Source organism: Moschus berezovskii, chromosome 13, assembly GCF_049115385.1.
Source record: "Moschus berezovskii isolate FMDL1 chromosome 13, NW_MosBer_1.0, whole genome shotgun sequence".
NCBI classification, from domain to species: domain Eukaryota; kingdom Metazoa; phylum Chordata; class Mammalia; order Artiodactyla; family Moschidae; genus Moschus; species Moschus berezovskii.
In genome coordinates this window covers 319,117-346,770 of record NC_142472.1, presented here as the reverse complement: position 1 = coordinate 346,770, position 27,654 = coordinate 319,117, and the positions used below count along the sequence as shown (strand labels likewise).

The 27,654-nt window shown below is 63.1% G+C and overlaps 1 protein-coding gene across 1 annotated transcript; it reads right to left on the bottom strand.

The window, feature by feature from the left end:
• Nucleotides 1–204: 204 nt before the first annotated feature.
• GAS6 (growth arrest specific 6) lies at nucleotides 205–27,505 on the bottom strand. The gene is made up of 15 exons (XM_055426756.2): nucleotides 27,278–27,505; nucleotides 26,882–27,048; nucleotides 17,844–17,868; nucleotides 16,532–16,594; nucleotides 14,404–14,526; nucleotides 13,584–13,706; nucleotides 9,733–9,855; nucleotides 8,955–9,076; nucleotides 8,753–8,871; nucleotides 8,246–8,435; nucleotides 6,385–6,549; nucleotides 5,231–5,399; nucleotides 2,810–2,982; nucleotides 1,360–1,588; nucleotides 205–624 (listed from the first exon to the last, which is right to left on the bottom strand). Exons 1-15 carry the CDS (start codon nucleotides 27,348–27,350, stop codon nucleotides 473–475), a joined length of 2,016 nt encoding a protein of 671 aa, XP_055282731.1. The 5' UTR covers nucleotides 27,351–27,505; the 3' UTR covers nucleotides 205–472.
• Between the last annotated feature and the right edge of the window lie 149 nt (nucleotides 27,506–27,654).

Genomic DNA, 27,654 nt, shown 5'->3' with positions numbered 1-27,654 from the left:
ACCCGGGAGCCAAGGCTGGGTGGGCGTGTCCGGGAGCCAGTGGTGCTGACCTGTGGTACTTCCAGTGAAGCGGCTCATCCCCACCAGGGGGACCTTGGGCAGCCGCAGCAGGGGTGACGGCCCCTGGACTTAAGGATGCCCGCAGCCGCTGACCCCGTGACGGCCCGCTGCGAAGCAGCAAGGAGCGGACACTGCCAACAGAGCTAGAAAGGTTCTGTAAATATTTTATTTTTCCACAGTTTTAAGTCAGAAAGAAGCATCTGGTGATAAAAATAACAGAACTCTTTTCCCGGGTCCGCTCAGGCGGCGCTGAGGTTAGTCCTCTATGTACACGTATGTTACACTTGGGTAGGGAGGCCCCGAGGGGCTCGTGGGCGAGGGTTCAGTGTCTCTGGTGCGGGCGCAGCTGCCAGCCTTCTGGTCGAGAGGAGGCTGCGGCTTGTGTGGGGCGGGGCGTCTACGGCCCCAAAGCCTAGGCGGTGGGCTCGACGGGAGGGCAGGAGTGAGACGTGATGTCGCCGTGCTTGTAGGCGGCTTCGTCCAGGTCCAGCGCCTTCCGGTTGACCTCTAGCGTCATGCAGCCGCGGTAGAAGGCCGTGACCGGAGCTGAGGTCACGGGCACATCTGGGCCCCGGAGAAAAAGGAAGCGCGTCTTAGCGGGTGAGCCGCCTGGAGCCTGGGCGCCCCACCACGTCTCTGGCAGAGTGTCACCGTGCAGCTCAGCCACGAGCCCCGACGAGCAGCAGACGCCCGCCATCAGGCTTGGCACGGCACCCTGACCCCCCAGGAGGACACACAGATAGTCACATCCATTAAATATTATCTCCTCGGCCTGAATGAGTCATGTCCAGGGCTTCCAGGCTCTCTCATCCTCTTTAAAGCTCTGTTTACTAAAACTAAATGCTGTTGGAGTCTGGCGGCCAAGACAGTGCTCCTCCATCAGCGACAAGTGGAGACCCGCCTGAGCGGTGGGAGGCCCAGCCTCTCCCATCCCCCTACTCTGCCAGGATACCACCTCCAGATGCGGCAGGGGCAGGCTCAACTGGCCTGCTGCCCGGGCAGCTGGACACCAGGCCTCAGGGGCAGGGCACTGGAGCACCTGGCTCCCCCTGGGGCCCCTGGGCTGGCCCTCCCGCCGGCCTTGGCCAGACCCACCATCTGATACCCATGGGGGGTGTTCCTGGAGGGCGTGGGATGGGGGACAGCTTCAGGCTGATGCTTGTCCCCCTAAGCATGCTGTCAGCCTGGCCCCACAGCAGCTGGGCTGGGGCCGACTTGAGCACGTGATGCTGCCCTCTCCTGCCTCCCTTCCCTACAGAGCACCCGGCCCTGCCTGGGGGAGCAAGTCGGGGCCGCTACCTGGCAGCCCCCCGATGAAGGTGAGCACAGAGCCCTCCAGATGCCTCCCGAGGACGGCCAGCCGCTCCTGCAGCCCCGCTGGGCTCACTTCACTCTGGCCCTGGGTGCCGTCCACCTCCAGGGTGGCCCTGTCCTTATTCACAGAGACGGTCACCACGTGCTCCTGGCCGTCGCAGACCTTGATCTCCATCAGGACCAGGGTGACGCCCTCCACGGCCAGGATGACCAGCTGTGGGGAGAGGCACAGCTGACCGGGGCGGACGGGCCGGCGGCCACATGCCCGTGGGCCCTCCTGTCCTGCCTAGTCCATGGGTCTCCTGTGGGTAGGGTCGCTTACAGCCAGAACGTGACAGGGACATGGTTTCTACACGTGTAAAGGAGGATGACCCCCTCCAACGTGACTGAGAACCAACATGAAGCCAGATATCCCCGGGGGGGAGGCGGGGAAACACGCTCCAGTCACAGGGACACACATGCATCGGCCTGGGCAGAGGGGACCAGGACTCCCACCGTGTCTGCGGCCGGGACACAGAGCAGAGGGGACCAGGACTCCCACCGTGTCTGCGGCTGGGACACAGGGCAGAGGGGACCAGGGCTCCCACCGTGTCTGCGGCCGGGACACAGGGCAGAGGGGACCAGGGCTCCCACCGTGTCTGCGGCCGGGACACAGGGCAGAGGGGACCAGGGCTCCCACCGTGTCTGCGGCCGGGACACAGGGCAGAGGGGACCAGGGCTCCCACCGTGTCTGCGGCCGGGACACAGAGCAGAGGGGACCAGGGCTCCCACCGTGTCTGCGGCCGGGACACAGGGCAGAGGGGACCAGGGCTCCCCCCGTGTCTGCGGCCGGGACACAGGGCAGAGCTGCCCTTTGCATGTGGCGCTGTCACAGAAACGGCAGAGGGGCCAAGCCTGGATCCGTGCCCATCAGCTTGCAGCCGCAGCAAGGGGGGAGCTGATGGCTCCCGTGGGCAGGCTGACGGGAACACACCCATCTCGGGACAGCGGTGGGAGAACAAACCCATTTCCACTACTCTTGCCTGTTTTCTGAGAAGACAGCAAGCGCAGTGACAACAGTGACAGTCGGGGGTGGGGTGGGGACTGCATGGAGGTGACAGCGCCCTGTTCAGGGGCGGATACTCGGAGCCCCGCCTGCCTCCAGGGGCGGCCTGGCCAGGGTCTGGGCCTGTTTGCACACTCACACACGTCATTTGTGAGCAAAATCATTTGGCTTAAATACAAGCGATTAATTCAAATTATCTACTCCTCTGGGGGGGCAGGATGATCTCCCCACTGCACAGCCGGCCTGCAGGACTCCAGCGCCTTCCCTGAGCCGCTGGAGGCCTGTGAGACGCTGCTGAGGCGCGGGGCGCTGGAAGCTCGAGGGCGAGGGCGGGGCTGAGCTTCGTGGCGGCTCCGCCTCAGAGCGAGGCGGGGCGTCAGCGAGCGGTACCTGCTTCTTGAGCTTCTTGGTGGAGTGGTAGTCAACCAGCGCCACGGACAGGGCCACAGCCTGGCGGTCGGCCACCAGCGCGAGCAGCACCCCGGTGTCCGCGGCGGGGCGGACCCGAGCCACGGCCTCCACTGCCCAGGTGGTCTCCATCCCGCCGGCCGGCGACGGCCGCGCTGCAAGGAAGGCCGCGCATCAGCAGGCGACCCCAGGCGGCAGGGGCAACGGGGAGCCGGTAGCTCGGGGCTCTGGCCTGGAGTCGGCCACTTGGCCAGCAGGCAGGAGCTGACAGGGAGCCCGGCATCGGACTCCAGAGGCCCCAGCCCGCCGGAGCATGGCCACCTGCCCACTCCCCAAGACCCGCTTTGAGTGGTCACCGGGCCGCCCCACCCAGTCCGGCCGGGACGACCCCTTGGGCGCCTGACTGCCCGCCCCCAGGACAGGAATGGGGCGCGGCTCAGCCCCTGGCCCACCCACCCACCGCACAGGCTCAGCCCTACAAACTGAAGGCAGTGAAAACTGTGCCCGTGCTGTCCAATCCTCCCGTCCCGAGCCGCACTTTTCTGCTCTAATCGATGCCTCCGCGGGGCAGGCACTGCTTACAGGACACGTGTTACAGGACACGGTAGGCACACAAGTGCATGACAAGCCACCTGCTGTGTGTCATGTATGTCTTGGTCCAAAGCACCCATGGTAGCCGTGGTGAGTCCAGGTCTCAATCGCAAACACCACCTCCCAGCTGAGCAACTGCTGCTGAAGGGGCTGGAAGGAAACCTTGCCCCCTTGGTTTCTGAGCAGCACCTCTCGAGATTCAGCAGGTTGGCAAGGTCAGTTGGGTCAGGCCTCGGCCTGCGCTGGTCTCTTCTGCCAGCCGACCGAGCGCCCCTTGAATCATGTGGGGGTCCCCACCCCAGAGAGGGAGGGACGCAACGATCAGTTCTGAAAACTGTTCACTGAACTGAACGCACACAGAATTGGAAAAGGCAACGAACAAAACCCCCAAACCCAGCCTCCTCCTCTGATGCCAAGTTTCCCTGCACCCCTGACGGAGGGCAGAGGGGCGATCTCTGCGGGGTCACCGTGACAGAGGTGGGCATAGGGGCGATCTCTGCGGGGTCCCCCCGACGGAGGTGGGCATAGGGGCGATCTCTGCGGGGTCCCCCTGACGGAGGTGGAGAGAGGGGCGATCTCTGCGGGGTCCCCCCGACGGAGGTGGAGAGAGGGGCCTGGCTGCCAGGAGCGTGTTTGAGGGGCAAGCGCCTCAGCTCCCCTGGGGAGGTTTCCTCGGGTGCTGAGGGGGGTTACCGTGTGCCCCTTGCCCGACGGCTTATGGGGCTTTCAGACCCACTGAGCCCCGATCTTCGACCTGCCGCCGAGAACGGTGCCTGTAACTGCGGACACGCCCCTCTGTGCTGTAACGAGGGCAGGACGGCCTAGCCTGAGGCGCACTAGAGGTGCTAGCCCTGACTGCCGTGCGGCCTCTGCTGTCACAACCTGCAGACCTAAGCCCGTGGCCGAGCGGCTCGTGGCCGCACACAGGCCGTGGGGCCGTGCCACCAGCGTGCTGCGTGTGACACTAACCGCCACAAGGACGCCCTGGGTCTGCGTTCACAGAAGCAAGGGCTGAGGGTGGTGTGTGCTCTGTTCGAGCTGCAGTCAGGAGTGAAGGGCTCCCCGTGGGCAACCTGGTGACGCTCGTGACAGGTGACAAAAATGGGGAGGGGGCAGCAGGTCCCATCTCTGACCCGAGCAGACCGTCCCTACCCCTGGGCCACGCAGGGCGGTGAGGGCCACGTGCACACCTTCAACCGTGACAGGCTCGGAGTCTGGAAACAGAGATGCTGGGGGCATGCCAGGCAGGGGTGAGGCACCCCTTGCCACCCCGAGGAAAGAGGCCCATGGGGCCATGCGCGGTGTCTCCCAGGCCGTGACACAGCCACCCAACGTCCCCACGTCAAAGCCCACCAAGGCCACGAGCCCAGGCACAGTGACGCCGCTGGGCACAGTGGTGCCCCCCTGGGGGCAGGGGTTAACTCTGGCCCTGCCCGAGGAATTTGGGGGAATCCTGAGGCCAGACTCAAATGGAACCGCTGTGCCCCCACCCCCACGGTCCACACCATGCAGGCCAGCCCTTCAGGGCAGACGCGGCCACAGTTCTGAACTGCTCATTTCACGTAAAGCTGACGTCCAGGTGCCCACTTGTCAGCACGCGAGGATGACTGGGAGCTCCAAGCTCCCCCTTCGAGCCCAGCATCTCCCGTCTCAGCCACAGGCCCTCCACCGTCCCATTCTCCCCACAACCCAGCGCCCAGGCTGGCCGTCCCTCAGGCGCTTGCCCTGAGGGGTCTGGCCCCGGCTGCTGATTTGGGGAATTTTGGCCAGAAGGCCGAGCACAGCCATCCCCTCGCAGGAGCAGGGACTCACCGTAATCCAGGTGGAAGAAGGCAAACCCGCTCCCGGGGAAGAAGGAGCCCCTCTCGGTCACGGAGAAGCACTGCATCTTCACGTTCGCTTTGACCGTCTCCTGGATGGTGGTGTCCTCACCGTCCAGCCAGTGCCAGCTCCTCAGGCAGCCGTCCAGACGTGGGTTCATCTGGAGAGACAGAGACCCCAGTGGCTCCCTGGTGCCGCCCGTCCTACAGCGCCCTGCTGGTCACGCATGTAGCAATCCACCGCCCGCCAGGCATGGACTCTGCTGTGGGCGGTAGGTCCGCCCTGGACCAGCTCAGGGCCGTCCCCGCCCCTGCCCGCGCCTGGTCCCCCTCGGCTGGCAGGCTCGGGGCGCCTGGTCCCCCTCGGCTGGCAGGCTCGGGGCGCCTGGTCCCCCCTCGGCTGGCAGGCTCGGGGCGCCTGGTCCCCCTCGGCTGGCAGGCTCGGGGCGCCGACCGCCGCCTGAAAGGACGGGCGAGGGGACGCGCACATGCCTGTGCTCATGCCAGGCTCATACCAGGCCCCCAGAGCACGGCTCCAGCTCAGCTGCACCTGCCATGGCTCTGAAGTTGGGCCAGCCCACCCTCGTCTGGAGAACCAGGAGGGACCCTGGGGTGTCAGACAGCCTTCAGCCCTCGGGGCGGGGGGACATGCTGCGACACCGCCCCCCCCACGCGGAGCCTCAGCATGTGGACTCTTGTCTCCTGCCCGCTGTGGAAACCTGACTCCAAGCCAGGGGCTCTGGCGCAGACACCAGCACGCCGGGGTCCAGAAGGGACAGAACTTTCAGAACCAACCAACACCGACCTCTCATTAGGTCTTACTTCCCCTACGGGAACCCCAACAGCGTCAACAACCCAAATGTTCTTGGGAACTGCCCACAAAAAGTGTTAAAAAGTAAGTTCATTGTTCTTTTTGTGAGAGAATAATTTCATTGTGATTTATCTCCTCTGCAAAATAGACATTTTCATTATCAATTCAGACTGAAATGCATAGAAAGAGACAGCAAGATGGGCGAAACGGCTGCACCTGCAGCTCGTAGTCGAGAGATGTCCGCCTTTCTCCAGACCCCTTGCCAGACCTGGTCAGTGTGGCTAACTGTCCTCACCCCCCGGGCTCGGACCCCAGGGATGAAGGCCAGTGCTTACAGGCTGCACCAGGTCTTTCTCCTGGAAGGGGATGCCCCCCACGGTCAGGTTCAGATGGTACAGTCCTCTGTCCAGCTGGAACAGGTCCCCGGCCACGGCGATCTTCATCACAGCATCCTTATTCACCTTGATCACCAGGTTCCGCTCGAGCTCCTCGACAGAGATCTGAGGCGCACAGCAGCCATGAGGGTGGGCGTGCGCCTTCTGAAGGGTGGCCCAACCTGGGCCACCAGTTCCCATCACCACCTGGGGCCAGGAGACCCCCAGCCTTGGGGGTCCAGGCTCACCCCCTACACTACCTCCCTGGCATCCACGGTGTGGCTCCGGCTCCGCCAACTCCCCCAGGGCCGGCTCCACCCCCTCGTCCCCCGTCCTGCGAGGGAGCCTCCCCTCCCCATCTCTGGCCCTGCATCAAGCCTTAGCCAGGGAGCTGCTTCAGGAGCCTGGGGTCACTGCCGCCGCGCATCAGCCCGGGGCTCTCTGCGCCACCCTGGCCCTTTGCCTCTCTGCCCTCAGCTGAGCACGTTTAGACGGGAGCACACTTTCTACCCTGGCACTTCCTGCAGCCGGGCAGTGCCCGGCACAGACCAGATGCTGAGTGAGCACGTGGACTCTCTCCCCCTCCCCTGCTCTCCCTGGAGGAGGGTTAAGCGCCTGTCACTGTGCTCGGTGCCATCTTCCTCAGCCCCAGTAGCCTCTAGTTTCCTTTTCGGCTCAGGTGGAGAAACATCCAGGTACGGGGTCTGAGTTTGCTGAGGAGACAGAGTCGGGGGCCAGGGGTCTCGCGGGGGCCAGAGAGCAGGCAAATTGTCTTGGAGCCGGGCCTGCGGCTCAAGGGCTGGGTGTGTCTTGGGGTGGGCGGGGGGCTGGGGCCACACACCCACTGGTCGTGCCTCCCCCAGCCCCACTCCCCAGGCAGAGTCTCCGCCCCGCTCAGGCCCCTCGTGCGCCTCGAGCTCAGGGCAGCGGGCTCCCACATGTGGAGCATCCTCAACCCCGGGGACAGCTTCCCTACAGAATGACTGTCTTATCTGTCCCTTTGCAGAAGGTCTCCTGCTGTCGTGACGGTGCCTGCAGTTTAAGAGTCTAGGAGTGGAGGGGCTAGACCTGCTGACGGGATGGAAACACTAGCAAATGTCTACAGTGCTTTTATTTGTGGGGGCCAGGGCAAATTTTTCCATTTTATCTTCACTTCTAAAAGAAAAAAGAATGCTTTTCCCATTTCTCTTTCAAGCACTTACTTCTAAAAGCCCAGTGCTAACAGTTTGGGAGGAAGCCCGTGTGTCACAGGCCACTTTGCTCCAGGCATCGTGGTACCGACAGAGAGCAGACGGCCAGAGGCCAGGCCCTGGGCGATCAGGGCACCTCCAACAAGAGGCAGCCAAATGTGAACCCTGGAGGCCAGCAGGAAGGGAGCGGGCCCGGAGGCAGAGCCCGGGACGGTATTGTGAGTCACGGCCGACCCTGACCTCCACTGAGAGCACGTGGCGCAGAGCAGGCACCCAGATCTTGGCCTGTTCTCAGCCTCAGTCTGAACTGGAGGGTCCTTGGGAAGGGGAGACCCGTGTGCTGCAGGGGCCCAGTGGCCCTCCTGGCCTCAATCCAGCAGCCCGGATTCGCCACCCATAGTTGTGACAAACAGAAGCGTCTCCAGACACAGCCAGGTGTCCCCAGTGGAGCTGGTCCACCGAGGACGGAGGTCCCAGCAGTGGAAGCCCAGCTCAGCTTCTGTGATGAGGTAACGCCCGTCAGGGTGCAGGCTTCCTGCCAGGGCCACCCTGCTGGGGCCGTGCCCGCTGACCATTGAGGGAGTGAACGTGAGCATCATGGGGTCCTGGCCAGGGCTGCGGGGCCCACTCACTGTCTGCCACGAGCCGTGGTTGATGACGGGCCCGCTGCTGGTGACGCGGCCCACGCCCTGGTAGCGGAGCTGCAGCTCCAGCCGGCCAGCCCGCAGGCCCAGGACGATCCAGGTGCTGTCCCGGTGGCCTCCAGCGAAGAACAGGATGCCCTCAGGGTCGAAGGTCCTGAAGTCGAACTCAGCCACCAGTCTGCAGGCCAGCGGGAACAAAAGGGTCAGTGTAAGCTGCAGCGTGTGGCCCTTCCCGGCGCAGGGCTGGCCTGGTCTCAGGAAGTGCCAGGTGGGCAGGCTGGGAGCCATCCACACACTGACGCCCAGCAGTGAGTCCGGGAAGGCCGGCACCAGCCCTGAGACCTGCACAGCCGTGCTGGGCGGCAGGCACCCCGACTGGGCAGCCTCGTGCCTGTGTCCCCTCGTGCCCATGTCCCCTCGTACCCGTGTCCCCTCGGGGCCGTGTCCCCTCGGGCCCGTGTCCCCTCGGGGCCGGGTGCCCTCCTGCCCTCTCACCTAGTGGGCTGCAGCCGTTTGAAGAGCAGTTTGATCACAGGCATTGCGCTGAACATGCGGCCCAGGTACAGGGACTTCACGCTCTTGGCCACGTTGAAGGGCACGCAGGGCAGGATATCCTGTCGGGGGGTGGGGGCGCGGCTGTCAGGCAGGGGTGCCGAAACCCCGGGGCCCTGCTGTGCCCCCCCGCCACCAGGGCTACCTCACAGGTGTTCATGTCCTGGGACAGCTTCAGGCCCCCGCGCCCATCGCAGTGGCAGCTGTAGCTCCCGGGGGAGTTGACACAGACCTGCTCACACCGCTCCTCCAAGCACTCATCTGTGTCTGCGGCCACAAGGAAGCCCCTGAGCCCGCAGGGCCGCCAGAGCCTGCCCCTATCACACCTCGGCAGATGCGAGGCCCAGCATGGAGCCCTGGGAGGCCCAGGCGCACGGCTCCCACCCAGCCCACCGGCTCCTTCCTGGGGACACGGTCGTGCGTGTGGATGGCGGCCATCAGCATGGCCAGGTCAGCACACAGGACTTCAGGCTCACGGTTCGGGCAGGTTTGTGCCCAGGACGGTGGCCAGGGTGGGGAGCCAGGATGGCCTAGGGGTGGGGAGGCGGACTGGGATCACCTGTCTCCTTCCTCGTGGAGGGGCAGCCACGGGCCCCAGACAAGGAGGTGGTGGGAGGCAGCCTGGCTGTCTGGGCCCCTAGATACAGTGCACTGGGGGCAGGAGAGAAGGCAGCCACCCAAGAGCCAGGGCCCCGCCTGGTCCATCCCCTGTGTCTCTGGGGAGGGGCCAGTCGCACAAGAGACAGGGGCCACGTCCCGTGTACGGTGAGGCAGGGGCCACGTCCCGTGTACGGTGAGGCAGGGGCCACGTTGCGTGTGTGCAGGTACTCAGACCCTCTGGGGAGCGCACGGCGCACAGCGCTCCCTGGAGCGTGGCGCCCTGTGTGTGCGCGTGTGTGTCCCATGTGGCCTCAGGTAGGTACCTCGGCAGCCCTTCTCCTGTGAGCTGAACACGTAGCCCTCGTCGCAGACGCAGGAGTAGGAGCCCGGCAGATTCTGGCACCGCGCAGCCCCGCAGGCGCCCGCGTCCGCACATTCGTCTACGTCTGCAGGAAAAACCAGCTGCATCAGGTCCACCAGGCCTGCTGGCGGCCGGCCCGGAAGGAGCTGCTGCCCGCTGGCCAGGAACCGTGGAGAGGCGGCCAGCTCTGAAGGGGGAGCCCGGCCCGGCCTGGCGGAGCCAGTGCAGTGTCCCCCTCTCCCTCCCCTCCCCTCCCCCTTCCCCCCACCATCCTCTCCCCTCCCCCTCTCCTCCCTCCGCCCCCCTCCTCCTGTTTCTTCCCTTCCTTCTAACCATGGGGTTTTCAGCCCCAGCCCAGAAGCTGGGCTGGGGGTGGGTGGGGAGTTTCTGATCAGGGCCTGGTTGAGAAGGCTGATTCCTGTTGCTGCAGGGCAGTGGCTAGCTGGCCTCGTGCACAGAATTGTTGCCGAATTCAAATGACAGCAGTCCAGGAAGGTAAAAAAGTACCTCTGGGGCCTTTTAACCCGAAGTCCCACCCCGCGTCCCCAGAGCCCGCCCAACCACCAAGCTGACTGCAGGGGCTGCACACTGAGGTCTGCCCAAGGAAGACCAGCAACACAGTCACGGTCAGCGACCGTCCGGGGTCTGTCCTGAGGCTCCTTCCCCTCTGCCACAAGGACACACCAGTGTCAGCAGGAGAAGCCTGCAGCCAAGAGCTGGTTCCTAAGGAGACAGAGGGAATTTCTAGAAAGTGCACCTGGTACTTCAAATAAGATCTGCCCGCAAAGACTCACAGCTGCTCCCGACTTTGTCACAAGGGCAGCTCGGCAAATGTGGACTTTCAGACATGTAAACTAAGATTCCTCCCAGAGGGCGGGAAGGATCCACGTGCTCCCCGCAGGGAGCCTGCAAACCCGCGGGGCCCACACTGTTAGGCCTGATCTGCACTGAGCTGCCCAACCCACAGGCACTGCAGGAGCCAGGCTGGGCCAAGCCCACATGGGCCGGGCTGGCAGTGGGTCCAGACCAGCCCCAGCTATTCAGGGGCAGGAGGTGCTAAGCAGAGTCCCCGGGCGAGTAGGCGCCATGCTCACACTGGGGGCCACAGGCAGGTATCCCACACCGTGCTGGCTCAGCAGTGCCAGCCCCCGCCCTCAGCTGCTGAGACTTCACCACAGTCGTAGGAAAAGCTCGCAGGGCACCCTGCGGTCTCGCTCAACCTAACTGGCTCCACGAAAGCTCACGATGAGCGATGACCAGCCTCTGGTGGTCCCCTGTTGGAAGCCAACAAAGTTCCCAGAGACTCATCTGCAAAGGCTGGGCAGCGCTTCAGGGCAGACCCCGGGAGCCCAGTCCCTCAGGCGCAGGGTCCCCACACCCTCCCTGTAGGCTTCTCAGGGCTGCCCACAGAGGACATGATGAGAAGGTGCCTCACTGCAGGGATCCTAAGGAAACAGCGATGCCAAGAGAAAGGGAAATGTTGGGCCAGTGTCTGCAGACACACCCTGAAACCGGCATCGGGGTGGGGCCCATGCTGTCAGGCTAAGTAGCGACCAGTCCTGCTAACAGGGGAGGCACGGAGCCCGCCCCGCTGTCCTGCAGTCAGGGATGTGGGATGCTGGGATTCACTCACAGCTGGAGGCTGCCTCACCCCTGGGTGGTCTGCGAGGTAGACCAGCGGTTCAAAGCTGGCCCTCTGGGTTTTCCAAGGAGGGCGCCTTCTCAGGGCAGCGACAGTGCCTGGGGCACCCACATGGACAGCACAGGGCTCCCCTAGAATCTGAGCCCCACAGTCTGGGCCAGCCCTCGGAACTGCCCCGGCAGCTGCAGGCATAGGAGAGGTTGTGCCTGAGGAGAGAAGGGCCCCTGGAGAAGTGAGGGGAGAAGCTCTTGGGTCCCTGAGCACCGCCTTCCATGCCCCAAAACGACTGCCCTGTGACACGGCCTGCCTGGAAGCGCATTCTCGGGGGAGGCAGACGGCTGTGAAGGGCGAGGGGGTGGGAACTGCCATCGGGACACGAGGATGCCTCCCGCATCTCATCAGACCCAGGAGGCACCGACGTGCATGGATTGGAAGCAGTTTCCCCAGATAACAGAGCTGACCCAAGTCTGTGCTCAGGGCCGCCCTGGGGCTCCCGGACCCCGGGCCCTGACCCCTCGTGCTGCCGCGACAGATGGGAATTCATGGAGAGAGGGAGGTGAGCAGGCGAGGGGCTGCTGGAGAGTGGGGTGAGAGGGGGTGCCTCCAGGGAGCGGGCAGCTTGCAGTGGTTTCATGGGGTGCCCCGGGTGCTGGCTATGGGGAGCCCCAGACTGATTGCAGAAGCGGGGGGGGCAGGGTCGCTGCCTTCTGCTTCACTCCAGAGCAGACCTTTCTCAGAGGAAGGCTGGTGACTGGGGCCTTGGGAAGCCAGTGGGGTGGGAGTGGTAAGGTAGGATCCTGGAGGCATCGAGCAGAACCCTGCGGGCCCCCCACCCACCCACCAAGCACGAAACTGAGCTGTTCTGATCAAGACGACAGTCACACTCTGCGTCGGATGCACATTCTGAATAGGTTTAGAGGCTGACATTGCCGCCAGAGGGAAAGGCAGGCTGCACGGTGAGCAGACTGCAGACTTGCCAGAGCGGCTCCGTCTCGAGCAGAACGAAACCTGTGGCCTCGAGAGGATGGGATTCCCACTATCGCTCCCGACAGTCTGTGTCTCTGGGCACCAGAATCGTCTGCTCTGCCCGTATGTGTCAGGAGGCAACTAAAACCGTCAGCAAAGAGGTGCTCCAGGCCTACAGACATCATTCCCTCAGAGCGTGGTGCCCGTGTCAGCAGGAAGAAGTTACAGAAGACAGGGCTTCAGCTCAACCCCGCCAAGATGCAGTGATGCTCTGGTAAGTGCGGACTTGCGAGCGGCCCTTGGCAGGACTCTGCCCTCAGCAGGAAGCCGCCTTTCTCATCACTTCAGCAAATCTGTGTTGTACCCGGCTTTCAACCAGACCCCGTCCTGCTCGCCCATCACTGGCCCAAGCACACCTTCACACAGCACCTTGCTTAACTTAATGGTTCTTTCTGCGGATCAAAAAACTAGAAATAAACAACAGATGACCAGATCTCTCCCCCAGCTTCCCCTTCAGTAGCCTCATGAACAAACTGTGACCGAACAGTAAGACAGTGCCTGCAGGGGCCGTGAGGAGAGCTGAGTGGCCTGCACACTGTGCGGGCAGCAGGATGCCAACCCCCATCTCAGTGGCTGATGAGGCTCCTTCCTGGGTCCCTTTAAAAGCTCTCAAGGCCGAGCCGAGTCTTTGGAGGTGGTTTTCGGGGCTGCTGAGCCCACCGTCTCCTCAGATTGCCAGCACTCTGATTAAAAGCACTTTCCTTTTCTACCATTTGTGAGCTCTGATCCTGTAGCAGTGAGCAGTGGGACCCCAGGCACCCTGCCTTCACCTCCCCACAAGGCGTCTGGGGCCCTGATGTGCACAGGAATGTCTACAGGCTCTGTGGCCAGGAAGGAGGCCTGGTGACCACCCCACCCCCTCTCCCCAAGCAGCAGGCAGGACTCCCCAGCTGGGCTGGCTCCGTCCACAGATCTGAGTGAATCAGCCTGTGTCCCGGCTCTGGGGCCCATGGCCACGGACAAGCCTGGGCATGTGCTGTGTCTGCGGGATACCCTTGTGCCCTCCCTCCAGAGCCAAGGAGCCAGCCACATCCTCAGCCTCTTGCAAAGGAGCCAAGCTACGGAGGCTTCAGCCTGCCAACTTCTGGCAACTGCAAAAGCAAATAGGCGAGAACAGAGGCCCGGGGGTCCCGGGTCAGGCTCACCGTGGCAGGTCCGACTGTCCAGGGAGAGTGTGTAGCCCCCGTGGCAGGCACACTGGAAGCTGCCCGGCTGGTTGTAGCATATTTGGCTGCAGCCCCCGTTCTCCTGGCTGCACTCGTTGACATCTGGGAATAGGACACGGTTAGCCAGAGGTGACCCACGACCGCCCGGAACACTTGGCAGCGTCTGCAGCCCCAGCCCCGTGGAATCCACCCTCAGGTCCTGGGTGGAGGGCACAGGGGTCCAGTTCCGTGGCTGGATGGCAGACTCTGAGGGGCTCAGGCCTCCCTCTGCAGCGAGGGGGTGCCTGAGGGTTCTAACCAGGTCCCAGGGGTCTCCTGCAGCTTCTCTGCTGACCCAGCACGCTGAGAACTCAGAGAGGGCGGAGGTGAACCTGCTCCTGACTCCCTTTCAATCAGGGGGGGCCCAGACGGTGGGGTAGCCTGCCTCAGGGAGGGCGTGCCCCCCCAACCCCCGGCGCCCTGGAAGAGCTGGCCTGGCTTGGGCACTGCTGGGGGCTCAGCACGGTGGCTTTTCAAGCTGGATGGCGCCCTGCCCGGGGCAGCAGCAGGACACCTGCTGTCCAGACGTCCACGCCCCCAGAAGGACTTGAGAGGCTGAGGGCCCCACCCACCCATCTTCTCCTTGGGAGCCGACCAGCAAGGGTCCTGTATCCCCACACAGCTGGCATCCCCTCAACGTCTCCTCACTCCTGTCACAGCCGGACAGGCTGGTGCGGCTGTGTCCCCTGCCAGCCCAGGCCCTTGAGCGGCCCTGAGGGGTGTCCTGACACCCCCATCTCCCCAGGTAATGCAGCCTTACCTCTGTCGCAAAGTCGCCCTGCCCAGCCATCTCTGCATTGGCAGTAGAAGTTGCCCATGAGGTCCTGGCAGACTTGGGTCCCCTTCTTATCACAGGGGTCTGGAGAGCACTGGTCAGGCAGCTCTGAGTGGAGAGCAAAGTAAAGGGGGCCCTGAGCTGGGAGAGTGCCGAGGCAGGTCTGGGGCACTGAGGTCCCCCTGCTGGCCCTGGCTGGCCACACCGAACCCCACCTCCCCCGGAGGGGGTCACAGACCAGGCCGGCCAGGCCCTGACTGATCCCAGGAAACTCAGGTCAGCTTGGAGGGAGTGGCCGCCCACCCACCAGGCTAGAGGCTGGGGCGGTGCCCTGGGGAAGCGGGGCAGAGGGCAGGCCTGGCAGGTCCCCACAGCCGGACCTCCCAGGGAGCGGGTCACAGGGCCCCGGCAGGTACAGGAGGCAGATGCAGGTCCCCACCCCCTGCCCAGCTTCCGCTGAGACTCAAGCAGTGGCCCCTGCTCCCCAAGCGCTCAGTAGCCCTGCATCCAGCTCTCACGGAGCATGCCCGGGACCCCTGGGCAGCAGGGGACACGTGCGGGGCCAGGCAGCTCCCAACACAGACGGTCCCACCGGCCCCCCTCAGCACCCGGCACGTCAGAGGCCCCACGGGAGGGACGGCTGGACAAGGGTGCGTCCCCACCTGACACGCTCGGTTAGACTTAAGTTATTGCAGAAGGACAAGCCCGAGTTCGTTACCTTTGCCTGGAATTTGCCTAGAATGCCCAACACCACCCCTTACAAGTCTCAGGGTCCCCAGGCCGAGAAGGCAACCCCACTTTCTCCTAGGGGTGGACAACTCCCAGCAGGAGAATTCCACCCGCTTTCCTTTGCTGCCTCATTGGGAAGCTCATCTCTGGGGTAGAGTGAGGAGCGTGTCTGCGGGTGTCCCAAGCTTCTGAGGAATTCGGTGGATGTGGGCAGCCCGCAGACAGGCTCTGGGCTGAGTCCTGACCCAGGCCCGACAGGAAGGAGGTGAGGGGTTATCTGCCCACTGCCGGCAGTGGGCGGGTGCGAGGGGGGAGGCCTCCCAGAGCACTGGAATGCGTGGCATCTGCCATGGTCAGTGGAGGCCAGTCTCGTGGCTTCTGCTCCTCCTTCCAGAAATGCGAGGGCAACGACAAGTTACAACCTGGGCAGGGCGTGCTCAGAAGAGAAAGCGCCGAGACACTGCCCTCGTGGGGACAGTTGGGTCACAGGCAGCTGCGCCGAAGGCTGAGGGGGGCGAGATAACGTGTCTGCTCCATGGGACTCTCAAGGCCAGAGCCAGGCTCAGCTGAGACGTGTGCACGTGTGGATTGAAAGCCATGTGACCGGACACCAAAAATGTCAGTGTTACCGTATGATAATTTAAAGTAATAATAATAATAAAGATGGGTGATGAGCTGGGGGGGAATCTTGCTACCTTTACTACAAACGGCTAACCCGCAAAATCCATCAACAACGCCTGCAAACTGAGAAAGGTCGGCAAAGAGTGTGAACAAGCCATCCACAGAGAAAGAAACACATGAAGCTCAGCTTCACTCGTGAGAAAAACCAAACTGAATGGATTGAGGGTCATTTCCCCACTTTTCTACTGGAAGAGATAAAAAGTAAACAGAAGTACGTCTGGCTGGTGCAGGCACTGGGGGCACTCCCGCCCTCTGTGGGGTGACGGGCCAGGTCTGCGTCAAAACTGGGAACGGACACAGCTTCCCCTCCGTACCTCCCCTCGTAGGAGCTTACCCAGCAGAGGTGCTCAGGGAGACAAGGAGGCCACTCTGGGTCGTTTGTTATAATAAAAACTGGAAAGAGCCCAGGAGTTTGCCAGTGCACCCTGCTTACCAAGCATGCTGCCCACCAAGTGGGCCGAGAACATTCTCAGAACCAGTGACCACGGTGGAAGGGGACTTGACTGACCGGAGGTGGGCCCAGACGGGCCTGCTCTCCACCTGGGAGAGGTATGCCCTTCATGCTACACACACTTTGGCTCAGGGCAGAGGGGGCTGACCTCAGGCTGTGGCTCCGAAGGCCACAGGGACACTTGGGGCCCCTGGGAATGACCGCGCGGCCCCAGGATCCCAGACTCAGGGGCTGTGGCAGCAACACACTTACTTTGCACGCAGGTGACGAAAGCTGGGTCCTTTCTGTATGGAGAGCCATGTTTACTGATGCACTCTGCAAGACAGGGGGGCGTCACCCGCTGACAGACGTGTGCGTGCTGACACAGAATGTCAACACCAGAAACAAGCAGGTGCCGCCAGCAGGCAGAGCTCTGTCCAAGGGACGCCGGCCCCTGTACAAGCGGGGAGGCTCCTGCTATTGCACAGAAGGCTCTCTGGTGGCCCTCGGGAGGCTCTCTGACCGTGGCAGAGACCTGAGCTCCATCTCAGCCTGACCCTGTTTGGAACAGCGCCCTGGGTTTGATGGAGACCGAGCTCCTCCTCGCAGTCTACGGGGCCTCCACAAGGGGCCAGGGCTGGGGAGCGACCACGTGCATCTGGGCACAATGGAGGCTGAGCCACTTCACTGGCCTTTCAGGAGGCTGCTGCTGCTCAAGCAAATGTGGAGGACATGGACAGCAATGGGGGCGGCCCAGGGGACCACGGTCACCCTTTCCTGAGGAAACAAACCCACACACCCAGGAGCAAGGCCACATGGGGCCTGGGCTGGGCTGCTCAGGGCCCACTACGGTCCACTCTGCTTGCCACCAGATGTGCACCCCTGAGAAGAACGTCTAAGAGGCCGCAAGGCCAGCAGAAAAGTGACCACAGTGCACCTGACACAGCTAGAAGGGGGAGCCCCGAACACCTCTCTCATTCTAAGCACAGACATCCCAGGAGCCCTCAGAGCAGCACTGACCACGGAGCAGCTCCGTGGGGACTTCCAGATCGCCCTGGAGAGACTGGGCCGTCTTCCTCTCGTTCCCCCGCAAAGTCCAGCGGGGCTTTCCAGGCCCCCCTCCCCCTCAACACTCACAGAGACGGCGCTGCTTGACAGCCGAGGCGGTTTGCATGCACAATCTCGTCGTTCAAGTTAAGCAGAATCATCTCTAATGTTCTCAGCCTTAGTTAGTCTTATGGTGTCAATAGCTACAGCCCACACAGACAAGAACTCCCCGGGGTCTTCAGTAATGTCACGGGGGGGAGTCCTGAGGCTAAATCAACTGTATTCCTATTAACCAGCTAAGCTGGGGGTCAGAGTGGAGCGGAGGTTTGCCAACAACGATGTTGGCTGCAGGTGACAGTACCGCTCACCACGATGGGAGGGACACAAGCCAGGCTTTGCCCTGTGAGCCTGGGAGGTCCCACCTCACTGTCACGGAGCTTTGTCCCTCCAGGAACAACTCGGTGACAAGGTCTGAGCAACCTCTCCTCCAACACGTAACATGTCTCCCCAACTAAAGGAGGCTGTGATTTCAACTTACCTAAGTACCTTGGATAAAAGTACTCCTGTGGAGAGAAAAAGAAAGACAGCGGTTAAATGGCAGAGTGCCTGGCATCTGAGCACCTGCATGGCCGCTGGGCTAGGAACCTCGCCCTACCCCCGCGAGGCAGGTGCTTGCAGATTGCAAGGAGAGGACGTTCCAGAAAGCTGCTTTCTGCCTCTAAGATGGCAGGGAGGGGGAGGGGAGGGAAGGCCCAAGCAGCCCCAGGGCTTCTGCAGGGTGCTTTTGTGCTGAGACCGGCGGCGGTAACCAGCAGCCCAGTGTCACTGACAGCAGCTATACCACGTGGGTAAAGTGTCTTTCAGGAGGGTGAGAAACATGCCGGAAAGAACGCGGCCTCAGGCTCGGGTGGGAGGACTCTCAGGAGCTGCTGTGTTTGTAAACCGAGCCAGAACAGGACAGAGGGCGTGAAGGGCGCGTCCTTTCAGCCACGACTGAATTACAAGGTTGGAGCTGGGCAGCCACTCTGGGCTTCAGCTGCCACAGGGTGGGCTCACAGAAGCCCACCCCTGCCTCTGATGTCCCTCAGGGCTGATGGCGGAGCCATGTGGTCCCAAACCCCCTCCCCGAGGAAACCAAGTGGCCAGCTTGCTGGTGTCTAACCCTCCCGACCACCCTCCCAGGAAGGTCGCTCACATCAGCCCATTATCACAGATGAGTAAGCTGAGACTCCAGACCAGCCACAGCCCTGCTTCTCCATGACCCTGCGTGTCACCTCCATCACCCGGCTGGGCCCCTGGGCCTGGGGGCTGGGTGGGGGCGCCCTGGGCAGATGTAATCAGTTCATGCTTTTAGAAATAGCGGTGCTTCTTGTAAAACGCTATCTTAAAAGAAAAGCAAAGATCGGACGGAGTCCCGGGCTTCTGAAGCACTGGCAAAGGTGACATCTGTGCAAATGTGACAGAGGCGGGTGGGCCTGGGGGAGGGGCCTGCCCCCCTTGGCTCCGAGGCCCCGCTCCCGACAGGCCGGGCTGAGTTTTCTCCTCCCAGGTTCAGTCCTGCACCAGTTGGTTCTGGGAACAGATAGGCAGGTTTGGGCCCCAGTGACGAGCACTCTCGGGGTCCCCTGGGGTCTGTGGGTCATGGCATCTGTCTGGGGTTAGCCGGAGAGCAGAGGGCACCAGGCTTTGTCACGGAGGGAAGAGTTTGGTTCCTAAAGAGAAGACAGAGTGGGGGCAGGTAGGGCCTGCTCAGGGCGAGGAAGCCAGGGGTTGGACCAATGCTGGGCAGGAGGGAGGCTGCAGGGCGGGTGCCCACCTCTCACAGGTGGCCGCGCGGCTGCAGCTTTGCAGACGGATATACTCCACTTCCCCAAATCACGAGTTGATGGTAATGTGACACGTTTTAATACTGACCCTGCGGCTGTGAACAAGCCCTCTCCTGGAGGAGTAAATGCGGGAATGTGTGGCCAAAGCTCCTTCGAGGAGCTGACCCAAGGCAGCGGGGCCTGCCCGGGTCAGCACTGAGGCTGCCGTGGGCTTTGGCCATGTCAAGTGCCACGCCACAGAACATCCGAGTCTCCTTTCCCTCTGCTCCTCGTGATCCATCCCCCTAAGGGGAAAGGAGAGCCGTTCGTTCGCCCTGAGCTCCTCGGAGGCAACCATGTCCCCGCGGGGCCCAGGTGAGGCTGGGACTCCCGCCCCCACGCAGCCCTACCTTCCACCAGCCATGCACACTCCCTGCCCTGAGTGCAGACGAGCCGGGGACACCCACCCCCAGCTCTGCTGACCTCTGCTGACGCTGCCCTCCAGACATGCCGTGTTGGTGGTGGCTGAATGCTTTTGTCTGGAGTGTCTGGGACCTATACCTGTGTTACCCAACATGACAGGAGTCTCACGTCACACTGCAACAAAGGTAGTTGTTTCTCAAACAGCCGCAGCTGTCTGCAATTTTAGTTCCAGAGATCTCTACTCTTTGTGAAAGCAGGCTGGGTGTCACGACAGTTCGCTTATCGACAGGGCGGACACAGGTGTTCTCCCCAGGAGCCAGGGGGAGGGCCTGCCAAGGCCCAGCCAGGCCAGCACCCCAGTCTCGTCCGGAGGCCGCTAATGCCCAGGCACTGGGCCCCGAGAGCATGAAGCTCAGCACAGTCCCTCCTGCAGGCGGGCACCCAGACTCCCTTGGTGCCCGCAGACCCCACAGGGCTCTACACATCTTCCTGGCAGAGTTCAGACAAAAGCCTTCTTCCCTTCCTTCCCCCAATTCCTCTCCTGAGATTCTCCCAACTAGGCGCAGAGAACTCTATGAGACCAAAGGAAACGCGGACACTACTTCTCAGGCCACGGGCCTCCCAGATGCCCTCGGCCCTGCTCTCCCGGAGGAACCCAGGTGGGCCCCCAGGCACCCCGCGAGGGCACTGCATCCCCTCCGTCCTCACACACTGACGCGCAGGCTGCAGGGACGTCCTAGAAACAAAACCCTGACGTCACCAGCCAGAGGCGCGGGTGACCCGGGGTCTGTGGCAGTCCCACACGTGTATGTGTGTGTGAGAGAGACTGACTCCTGGGGCTGCGACACCCCTCCACCCCACAGCCATCCCCTCCCACCCAGCCTGCCCCCGGGTGACAGGGGCCGGGAAGGGCTCTTCGGGTCCCAGTCACATCACTGTCAGGAGGAGCTGCCCTGCTGCTGTGCTCAGGGCCTGGGGCAGCTGGCAGTGACCCTTGGGGCGTGGAGATCCCAGCGCCCCCACCACTGAGAGCTTTCCTGCAGCCCGCCCCTGCCCCGGCACATCCTTTCGCATCGCCCCCCACGAGTCCCCACTGCCCCGGGCACCCGCGGCACCCCAGCTGTTGGCAGGCCCGGGTGTCAGCGGGCCCCTGAGGCAGCTGCAGGCTCTGGCAGATGGGAGACCCAAGGCCCAGGGTGGGGCACGAGCCAGGGAATGGAGGGGGCTGGTCCCTCCCAGCACAGGTTGTAAGAGTGCAGCTGAACGACCCGCGCGTGAGGCGTGTTGTGCAAACCCTCCTGGCGTGGCTCAGGACAGTGTCTCCTGCCAGGCACGAAAATACTCTTGGAAATGGACCTCATAAAACAGGTTTGTTTCCAAATACTGCTCCCCCACAGCAGAGATTTGTAGCTGCTGTCCAGCATCCAATTCTCCCTTCACCCCCAGTAACAGAACTCTAAATTCAGTTAGAGCAGCTGCAGGACCACACTTCCCAGTTGCCCTTGCAACTAGGCGTGGCCGTTCGGCTAAGTCCTGGCCAATGGGATACACACAGGGAGCAAAACGGAGTAAAGAGAGAGTGGGGTGCTTTGGTTCTCTTGCCTCCTTGCTGGAATGCAGATGTGATGGCTGGTTCTCTAGCATCTTGCCCACTGTGCGAGGAGGCCTGGAGGACAAAGGACACTGCACTTGTACAGTGGAGCACAAATAAATCATGTAAGTCCCTGGGCCCCCACCGTTGAGCAGCCCTGGGCAGCCTGCCTTCCACCTTTCACATGAGAGAGAAACACACTGTCTTATTTAAAACACTCTAATGAGGCCAAAGTACCAGGCTAACTGAATTTGAAAAATGAGTGCAAATAGATGTGTCTTGGCCTGCAAAGTGAAGATTTCATGAGTCAGTGAGAATGTTCTGGGAAACAGGCAACGTGAAGACCTTTCTTTCCTTCTCCTGGCCGAGGCCTCTCAGGGCTGCGGGCACTCCCCTTCATGGCACTAGCTGATCATCCACAGCTTTGCTCGGAGACGCCTTTGTTCTCAAGGTCAAATGCAGCTATGATGCTCACCTGAGTGGCTGGGGTGCTCACCAGCAGGACAGGAAACAACTGGAAACAACTAAACTTCCCCTGGGGGCCGGGTCCTAAGCCTCCCCAGGCGCCGGGCCTCCCCGGGTCCTAAGCCTCCCCAGGCATCAGGCCTCGCTGCACCTTAAGCCTCCCCAGGTGCCGAGCCTCGCCACACGCTCTGGTGGCACAGGAGTGACCCACTCCTGTGCAGGTGCTCTTCCTGGCAGCTGTGAATATGCTGGCAGGAGCTGAAAAAAGCAGGCGTGGAGCCTCCTGCGGCCCCAGAAGCGTAAGCTCCTGCTGACGCGTTACAGAGTGACAGGGAACAACACTTCTTCCTCCAACTCTGAGCCACGCTCCTGTCCCCTCCGACCTGTCCCTGCCCACACACAGTGGCGGGCCTTGGGGAGCTTGGACAGCATGGGACCGGGGGAGGGACGATGCTGCCCACCTGCTGCCAACAGAGACATGCCCACCAGTTCCTGGAGAGCAGGGGGCCTCCACCAGGAGCCATGGAGCAGAAGGGCAGGGCAGGAGCCCGCAGATTCCGGGCAGGGATGAGGCCTCGTGGTCTCAGGAGCTGGGCAAGGGCACGGTGGGCGAAGGCTTGGGGGTCATCCCACACCCAACTCTCCTTCAAATTTACATTAAAACATAACAACCCGCACTTTCTCAGGGTCACAATTACAGGCGTACACACGTGGACTGCAGTGAAATCACTGGACTGAAGTCACCACCACAGGGCCAGGAACCCCAATATCTACACTAACTCTCAAACCACAGTGAAGTCTGCAACCCAGAAACAGCTCCGACCTCTGAGCTCAGCAGACAGCACAGCACAAGGGCATCCCACACGCGCCGGCAGAGCTGGAGCAAAGCGACAGCCGCGCTGGTTCTGCAACGTCCCAGCCCAGCCACTCGGAATCTCAAAAAACAGGCTGCGAGCTTCAGCTTCTTAAAGGGCGTTTTCTTTCTAAGTCCCACAGGCAGACCTGCAGTGTCCTTCAGAATATCTTTAGATTTTCCACAGACGCTGAGCCCACGGGTGCGGACGACGCACCATTTAGGGGCCTGTCTTATCATTAGGCCGCAGGGCCCAGCTCCGCAGTGGGCTGACCTCCCGGGAGTAGCATGTATGAGGGCTCAGGGGCAGCAAACGGGGGCCAGACAGAGCTGTCCCTCCCCCAAGGCCATCTGGGGAGAGGCTGGCCCGCATGGGGGCCCTGCATGCCACCCGTCTAACCAGCGGTCTGCAGGCCTCTGGGTCGTGCGAGTCAACTCTGGAGAAAATGCAACAGGCCGGACAACTCAGACAACCTGCCCCTGCTGGGTTCCAGCGGAGGAAGCCTGGGAGGGACTGGGCCCTGGGGGATGCCTGGCCGCAGCGAGCCTCCCAAACAGACCGGAGCTGGGGCTGAGTCTGCACCGGTGGGGCCTGGTCCCATCCTTGATGGACCCTCAGGGGGCAGGGAGGAGTGTGTCTGAGCACCTGAGTGAGTGTTAGGTGAGTGTTAGCGCTGTCACAGTGGGGTGAAGCGTGGTGGGCAGGTGGGCCTCGGCTGTCAGGAGGTCACTGGGGGTGACAAGGTCCCCCATCCCCTCCTGCTGGGACCCCATTTCTGTGCCCCTGAGACGCCTTAGGCCACTGCAACAAGGGGAGACTCGAGGGAGGTGTTTTTCCCTCCCTCGGGGTGTCCCTCCCAAGCAGTCCCTAAGATGCTGGGATCGTAGGGGACAGGTGTCCTTGGACAGCCAACACAGCTCAAGAGAAGACCAGCAGCTCGCAGGGCTCTGAAACCCACTGCACCCAGAAAACCCTCCTGGTAGGGAACTTCCCCACCATGGAGCCCCTGCATCTGAGGGGGAGTCGGGGCGGAGGTGATGGAGAGAGACAGAGGGACGTGAGGTCAGAAGTCAGGCTCCGGCTGCACCAGATGCTGAGAGACTCTGGGTTGTGACACTGGCCAAGCTGCAGACACGTGAGCATTGCCGTCTGCATCTCAAACAAACAAGGGGATGGAGGCCCTCCGACCTGCAGGCCTCAGGTGGCCCCTGTGCTGGGAGGTGGAGAACCGGGCCTGGGCCACGGGTCAGGCTGGGTGAGTCTTTCGTCCAGAATTCTTTCCTGAAGCCAAGGGCAGTGGTATGGGCTCTGGCGCCTGCTTGCCTTGAAGGACCTAAGTAGGAAGGTGACAGTGCTGGGCTGGCGAGCTTTCGGGAGAACTCGGGGAGACCAGCAGGGTGCCCGGCACCCAGAATCCTCTGAACAAGACCCCAGGAGGAGGACAGTGCTGGGAAGACAGAGTAACAAGGAAAACAAGATAAGAAGGGAGTCTAATCACAGGGCCCCAGGGGAGGGCAGGGCGGGACACTCCCGAGGCTGAAAGAATGTGGAGGAGACTATCCCTCCCTGAAGGGAAGCCTGGGAAGACTGGATGCGTCAGGAAGGCCCCAGGCGCCTTCCTCTCCAGGGCTCCACAGCCCCTGGAATCAGGAAGGTGCCCACAGCTACCTGCTCAGAAGAGGGGCCGTTCCCAGAGAGGAAGGCGGCCCAGGGTGGAACAATTGCCTGGGCAGGAAGCGCCCAGAACACACCCAGCACAGAGGGCACCACCTCCAGGGATTCCAGGGCGGGCACGTGGCCCAGGTGCTGGAGCCCCCACCCAGCCCGGGCACAGGGCGGCTGTCCCCGCCTTCTGCCCCACCCACAGCCCCAGAGACACGGGACAGAAGCAAAGGGCCTGTGGGAAACGCTCCCGCAGGCGTGTGCGGCTGTGACGGGGAGCTGCACGAAGGATGTCCTGCTGCGGCTGGCGGGTGAGGACGGGCTGTCCCAGCAGCGGCCCCTTGAGCTGGCAGCGCTCTCAGCCCAGAGGCTGCGGCCTCCCCGTCACACGTCAGACGTATGGCGCTCCCGCGACTTCCTGAACTAGGGCCAGGACCTCGTCGGGGTCACACCCACACCCAATCACAAAGAGCCAGGAATCTGAGGGCAAGGAAATGATGCTTCTCAGGAAAGCCCAGACTCTCAGGAGCTGGGGGCCCACGGGCGAGATCACAGGACCGCCTGACTCGACACGCTGCTTTTCCAAAGGTTTATTAGCAGTGAGTTGTGTTTGCAGGGTCTCCCCCAGCCCTGGGATCTGGGACCTCCTCAAAGTGAGGGAAAGGATGGTGTGGACGCCTGGAGGGGCATCTGGTCGACCAAAGCAGAACCGGACATGAGGAAGTCCCCTAAGCACCAGCCCCAACCCCCAACCTGAACTGGCTCCTCCAGAAGCTGCTGCCCCTTGGTGAATGCAGAAGGAGCCAGTCCTCCCGGGAAGCTGGTAATAAAGGGAAAGGTGTGACTGTGATTCGGGGATGGGTCAGGAAGCAGGACAGGATTCTGGAAAACTACACACAGCTTTGATGTGAAAGAAGTCCATGCATTCCCAATGGGGTGGATGGGGCGGGTGTGGGCGGCAACTCCCCCGGGAAGGGAGGGGGCAGGATGCGGGAGGGAGAGCAAAGTCCCTGTGTTACAGTCGCTGCTGTGAGCACTGCTGTCCTTGCCCCCGTTTCATCCACTGAAGACAAGGTCCTGGAGGGCATGGCCACCCTCCCCAGTGTTCTTGCCGCTCCAGTCCACGGGACCGCACAGGGTCAGACACGACTGAGCGACTAGGCACAGACAAACCTAAGAACAGCTGCAGTGGGGCGGGGTAGGCTCTGGGAAGGGCGCACAGTGATGGGTGTGCAGTGTGTCCAGCCCAAGGCCTCTCTGTCCTGCAGGAGCAGGGCCTGGGTGGGGCAGGGCTGGTGCGGGCGGCGGCCTCACTGCCCTCAAGCCTGGTCACCTGAGAGCCCCATCCCCTGCTCTGTTGGAGCCAGTATTCCAGGCTGGGCCTGGGACTGGCAGGAACACATTTATCACACACCCCGCAGCCGGGCAGTGGCCCAGGCAGCCAGCACACAGCTGCGTGGGACCTTCAGAAACGCTCTGTGGAGCAAGCTCCCCGGGGCCAGCAGGACTCCTCATCATCAGAGACAGGAGGTCAGGCAGGAGAGATGGCGCAGGGCAGAACTGCTGCTCACAACGGGTTCAAGCGCAGCGCTACGGACACTGACAGTCACCGGCCACAGCTCAGCCACTGCAGCTGCGGGCTGTGCCAAGGCCAAGGAAGGGCACAGCTCGGTCATTGCCATCAAGCTTGTTTCAGAGAGGGGACCACGGGATGGGTCAAGCCAGCCAGTCAGAAACGCGAGTCACAGTAAAAGCCTGCATCCTTCACACTCATTTGTTCACTGCAAGAGACGCTTATTCCACCCCAGAATTCCTTAAAAGAAATATTCCAGTAGAACCAAAAACAGCTGTGAAATCATCCTGACCTCAGGATGTGAAGCGAGGCAGAGTGAGCCCACTGCTCTATCAGTCCTAATTCCCCACAGGGGGCTTCCGGGCACACACCCCAGCCTCTGCCCCACCTAAGATGGCACAGTGCACCCAGGGCCGCTCCCGGAGGTCGGCTGCCTGTTGGCCCCGCATTCTTCACATTATTAACAGAAACTTGTCCTCAGCAAGCACCTTAGGCTCCTGCGGTCGCTGCTGTTGCCAGGGCGCACCTTGCAGCCCCCTGGCCAGCCCTCCCGCCTGTGCCAGCCCTGCTCTGTCCTCCCCGTTCTCCCAGCCTGGGACCTGCTGCCTTCCTACACGTCCAGCCCTCCGTCTTTGAAGCTGAGGCTCCGGCCTCTAGATAGGGATCTGTGGACAGCCCCACCCCCACCTCTAATCTGGCCAAGGGGGCAGGGAGGCAGGAAACTGTTCCGGCTCTTCAACCATTTACTTCGTTTACCTTTTAAGCCGGACCCTACTGCTTTCTGCTTGAGCTGTCAGAGTTGCAGGTTCCTTCAAGGCGGCTGCCTTCCGAGGCCTGCCGCGGGAAGTGGCTGCGGGCGTCCACAGGACACCCGCGGGCATCGGCCGCCCCTCCTCTGCTGCGGGGCACCTGGCATCACCGGGGGAACGGGGGCGCTAAACGAGGCGGCCTGAGGGCGGCCGGGGCGGCACACAGCACCCTGCCCTCTGCCGCCGCTGCCCGCCTCCCTGTATAAGGGTCGGTGTGCCCGCAGAAGGGTTTGCCGCAGACCCCAGGCTCCCGCCCGTGCGCGCGCGGACGGGGTCCCCTGAATGGTGGTGCCGCGGGAGCGGGGGTCGAGGGGACCCGCCTGCCCCGACGCTCTGCTCGCGGCCCCAAGGCTCCGGGCGCACGCCTCGCCGCCCCGCGCGGCCCCGCGCTCACCGTCTCGGGGTCGTTCTCGAACACCTCGCGGGCCTCCTCCCGGCTGCACAGCTCCTCCACGCACTCCCTCTCCAGGTGGCCCTGCTTGGCCTCCTCGAAAACCTGGTAGGCGCGGCGCTGCCTGGGCCTCAGGAACTGCGCCGCCTCGCGCGCCCGCAGCATCACGGCTTCCCGGGCGGGCGGGAGGAGCGGGGAGAGAGCGGAGACGCGCCGTCAGCGCGGCGGCGCCGGGGCCGGGGCGCGCGAGCAGAGGCGCACGGGGCCGCGGGGCGCGCGGGGCCGGGGCGCGCGGGGCCGGGGCGCGGTGCGGGCGCCGAGGCTCCCCTCGTCTTCCGGGGGAGCGGGTGCTGGGGGTCTCCCGGCCCGGCGCGCCCCGCGGCCCCGCGCGGTACTCACTGTGCGCCGACTCGGAGGCCAGCAGGAGCAGCAGCAGCGCGGTGCCCAGGGCGGCGGCGGGTCCGGGCGGCATGGCGGGGCGGGGCGGGTCGCGGCCCGGGCCGAGGGCCGGCGCTGAGACCGGGGCCGGGAGCCGGGCGCGCGCGGTCAGAGCGCCCGGGGGGCCGCGGCGAGGCGCGGGCGCCGAGGGGCAGCGGCTCTGGTCATCCTGTGCGGGCGGCTCTGAAGGTCACATCCCGGCGGCGGCACCGCGGCGCTCGCGCGGGGCCGGGCGGGGGCGGCGGCGGGGCGGGGCGCGCGGCAGGACCGGCCTCGGGGCCGCGCGGGGCGGGCGGGGCGCGCCGGCCTCTCCGCCCGGCCCAGCCGGTTTGCTCAGA

What these genes read in the sequence shown, in the direction of transcription:
- GAS6 (XM_055426756.2), bottom strand. Translation starts at nt 27,350, where the DNA reads ATGCCGCCCGGACCCGCCGCCGCCCTGGGCACCGCGCTGCTGCTGCTC. An exon ending in AAACGGCTGCAGCCCACTAG is followed by an intron (nt 8,436 to 8,752) that starts GTGAGAGGGCAG and finishes GCTGGCCTGCAG; the next exon opens with ACTGGTGGCTGAGTTCGACT. An exon ending in CTTCATCGGGGGGCTGCCAG is followed by an intron (nt 625 to 1,359) that starts GTAGCGGCCCCG and finishes TCCGGGGCCCAG; the next exon opens with ATGTGCCCGTGACCTCAGCT.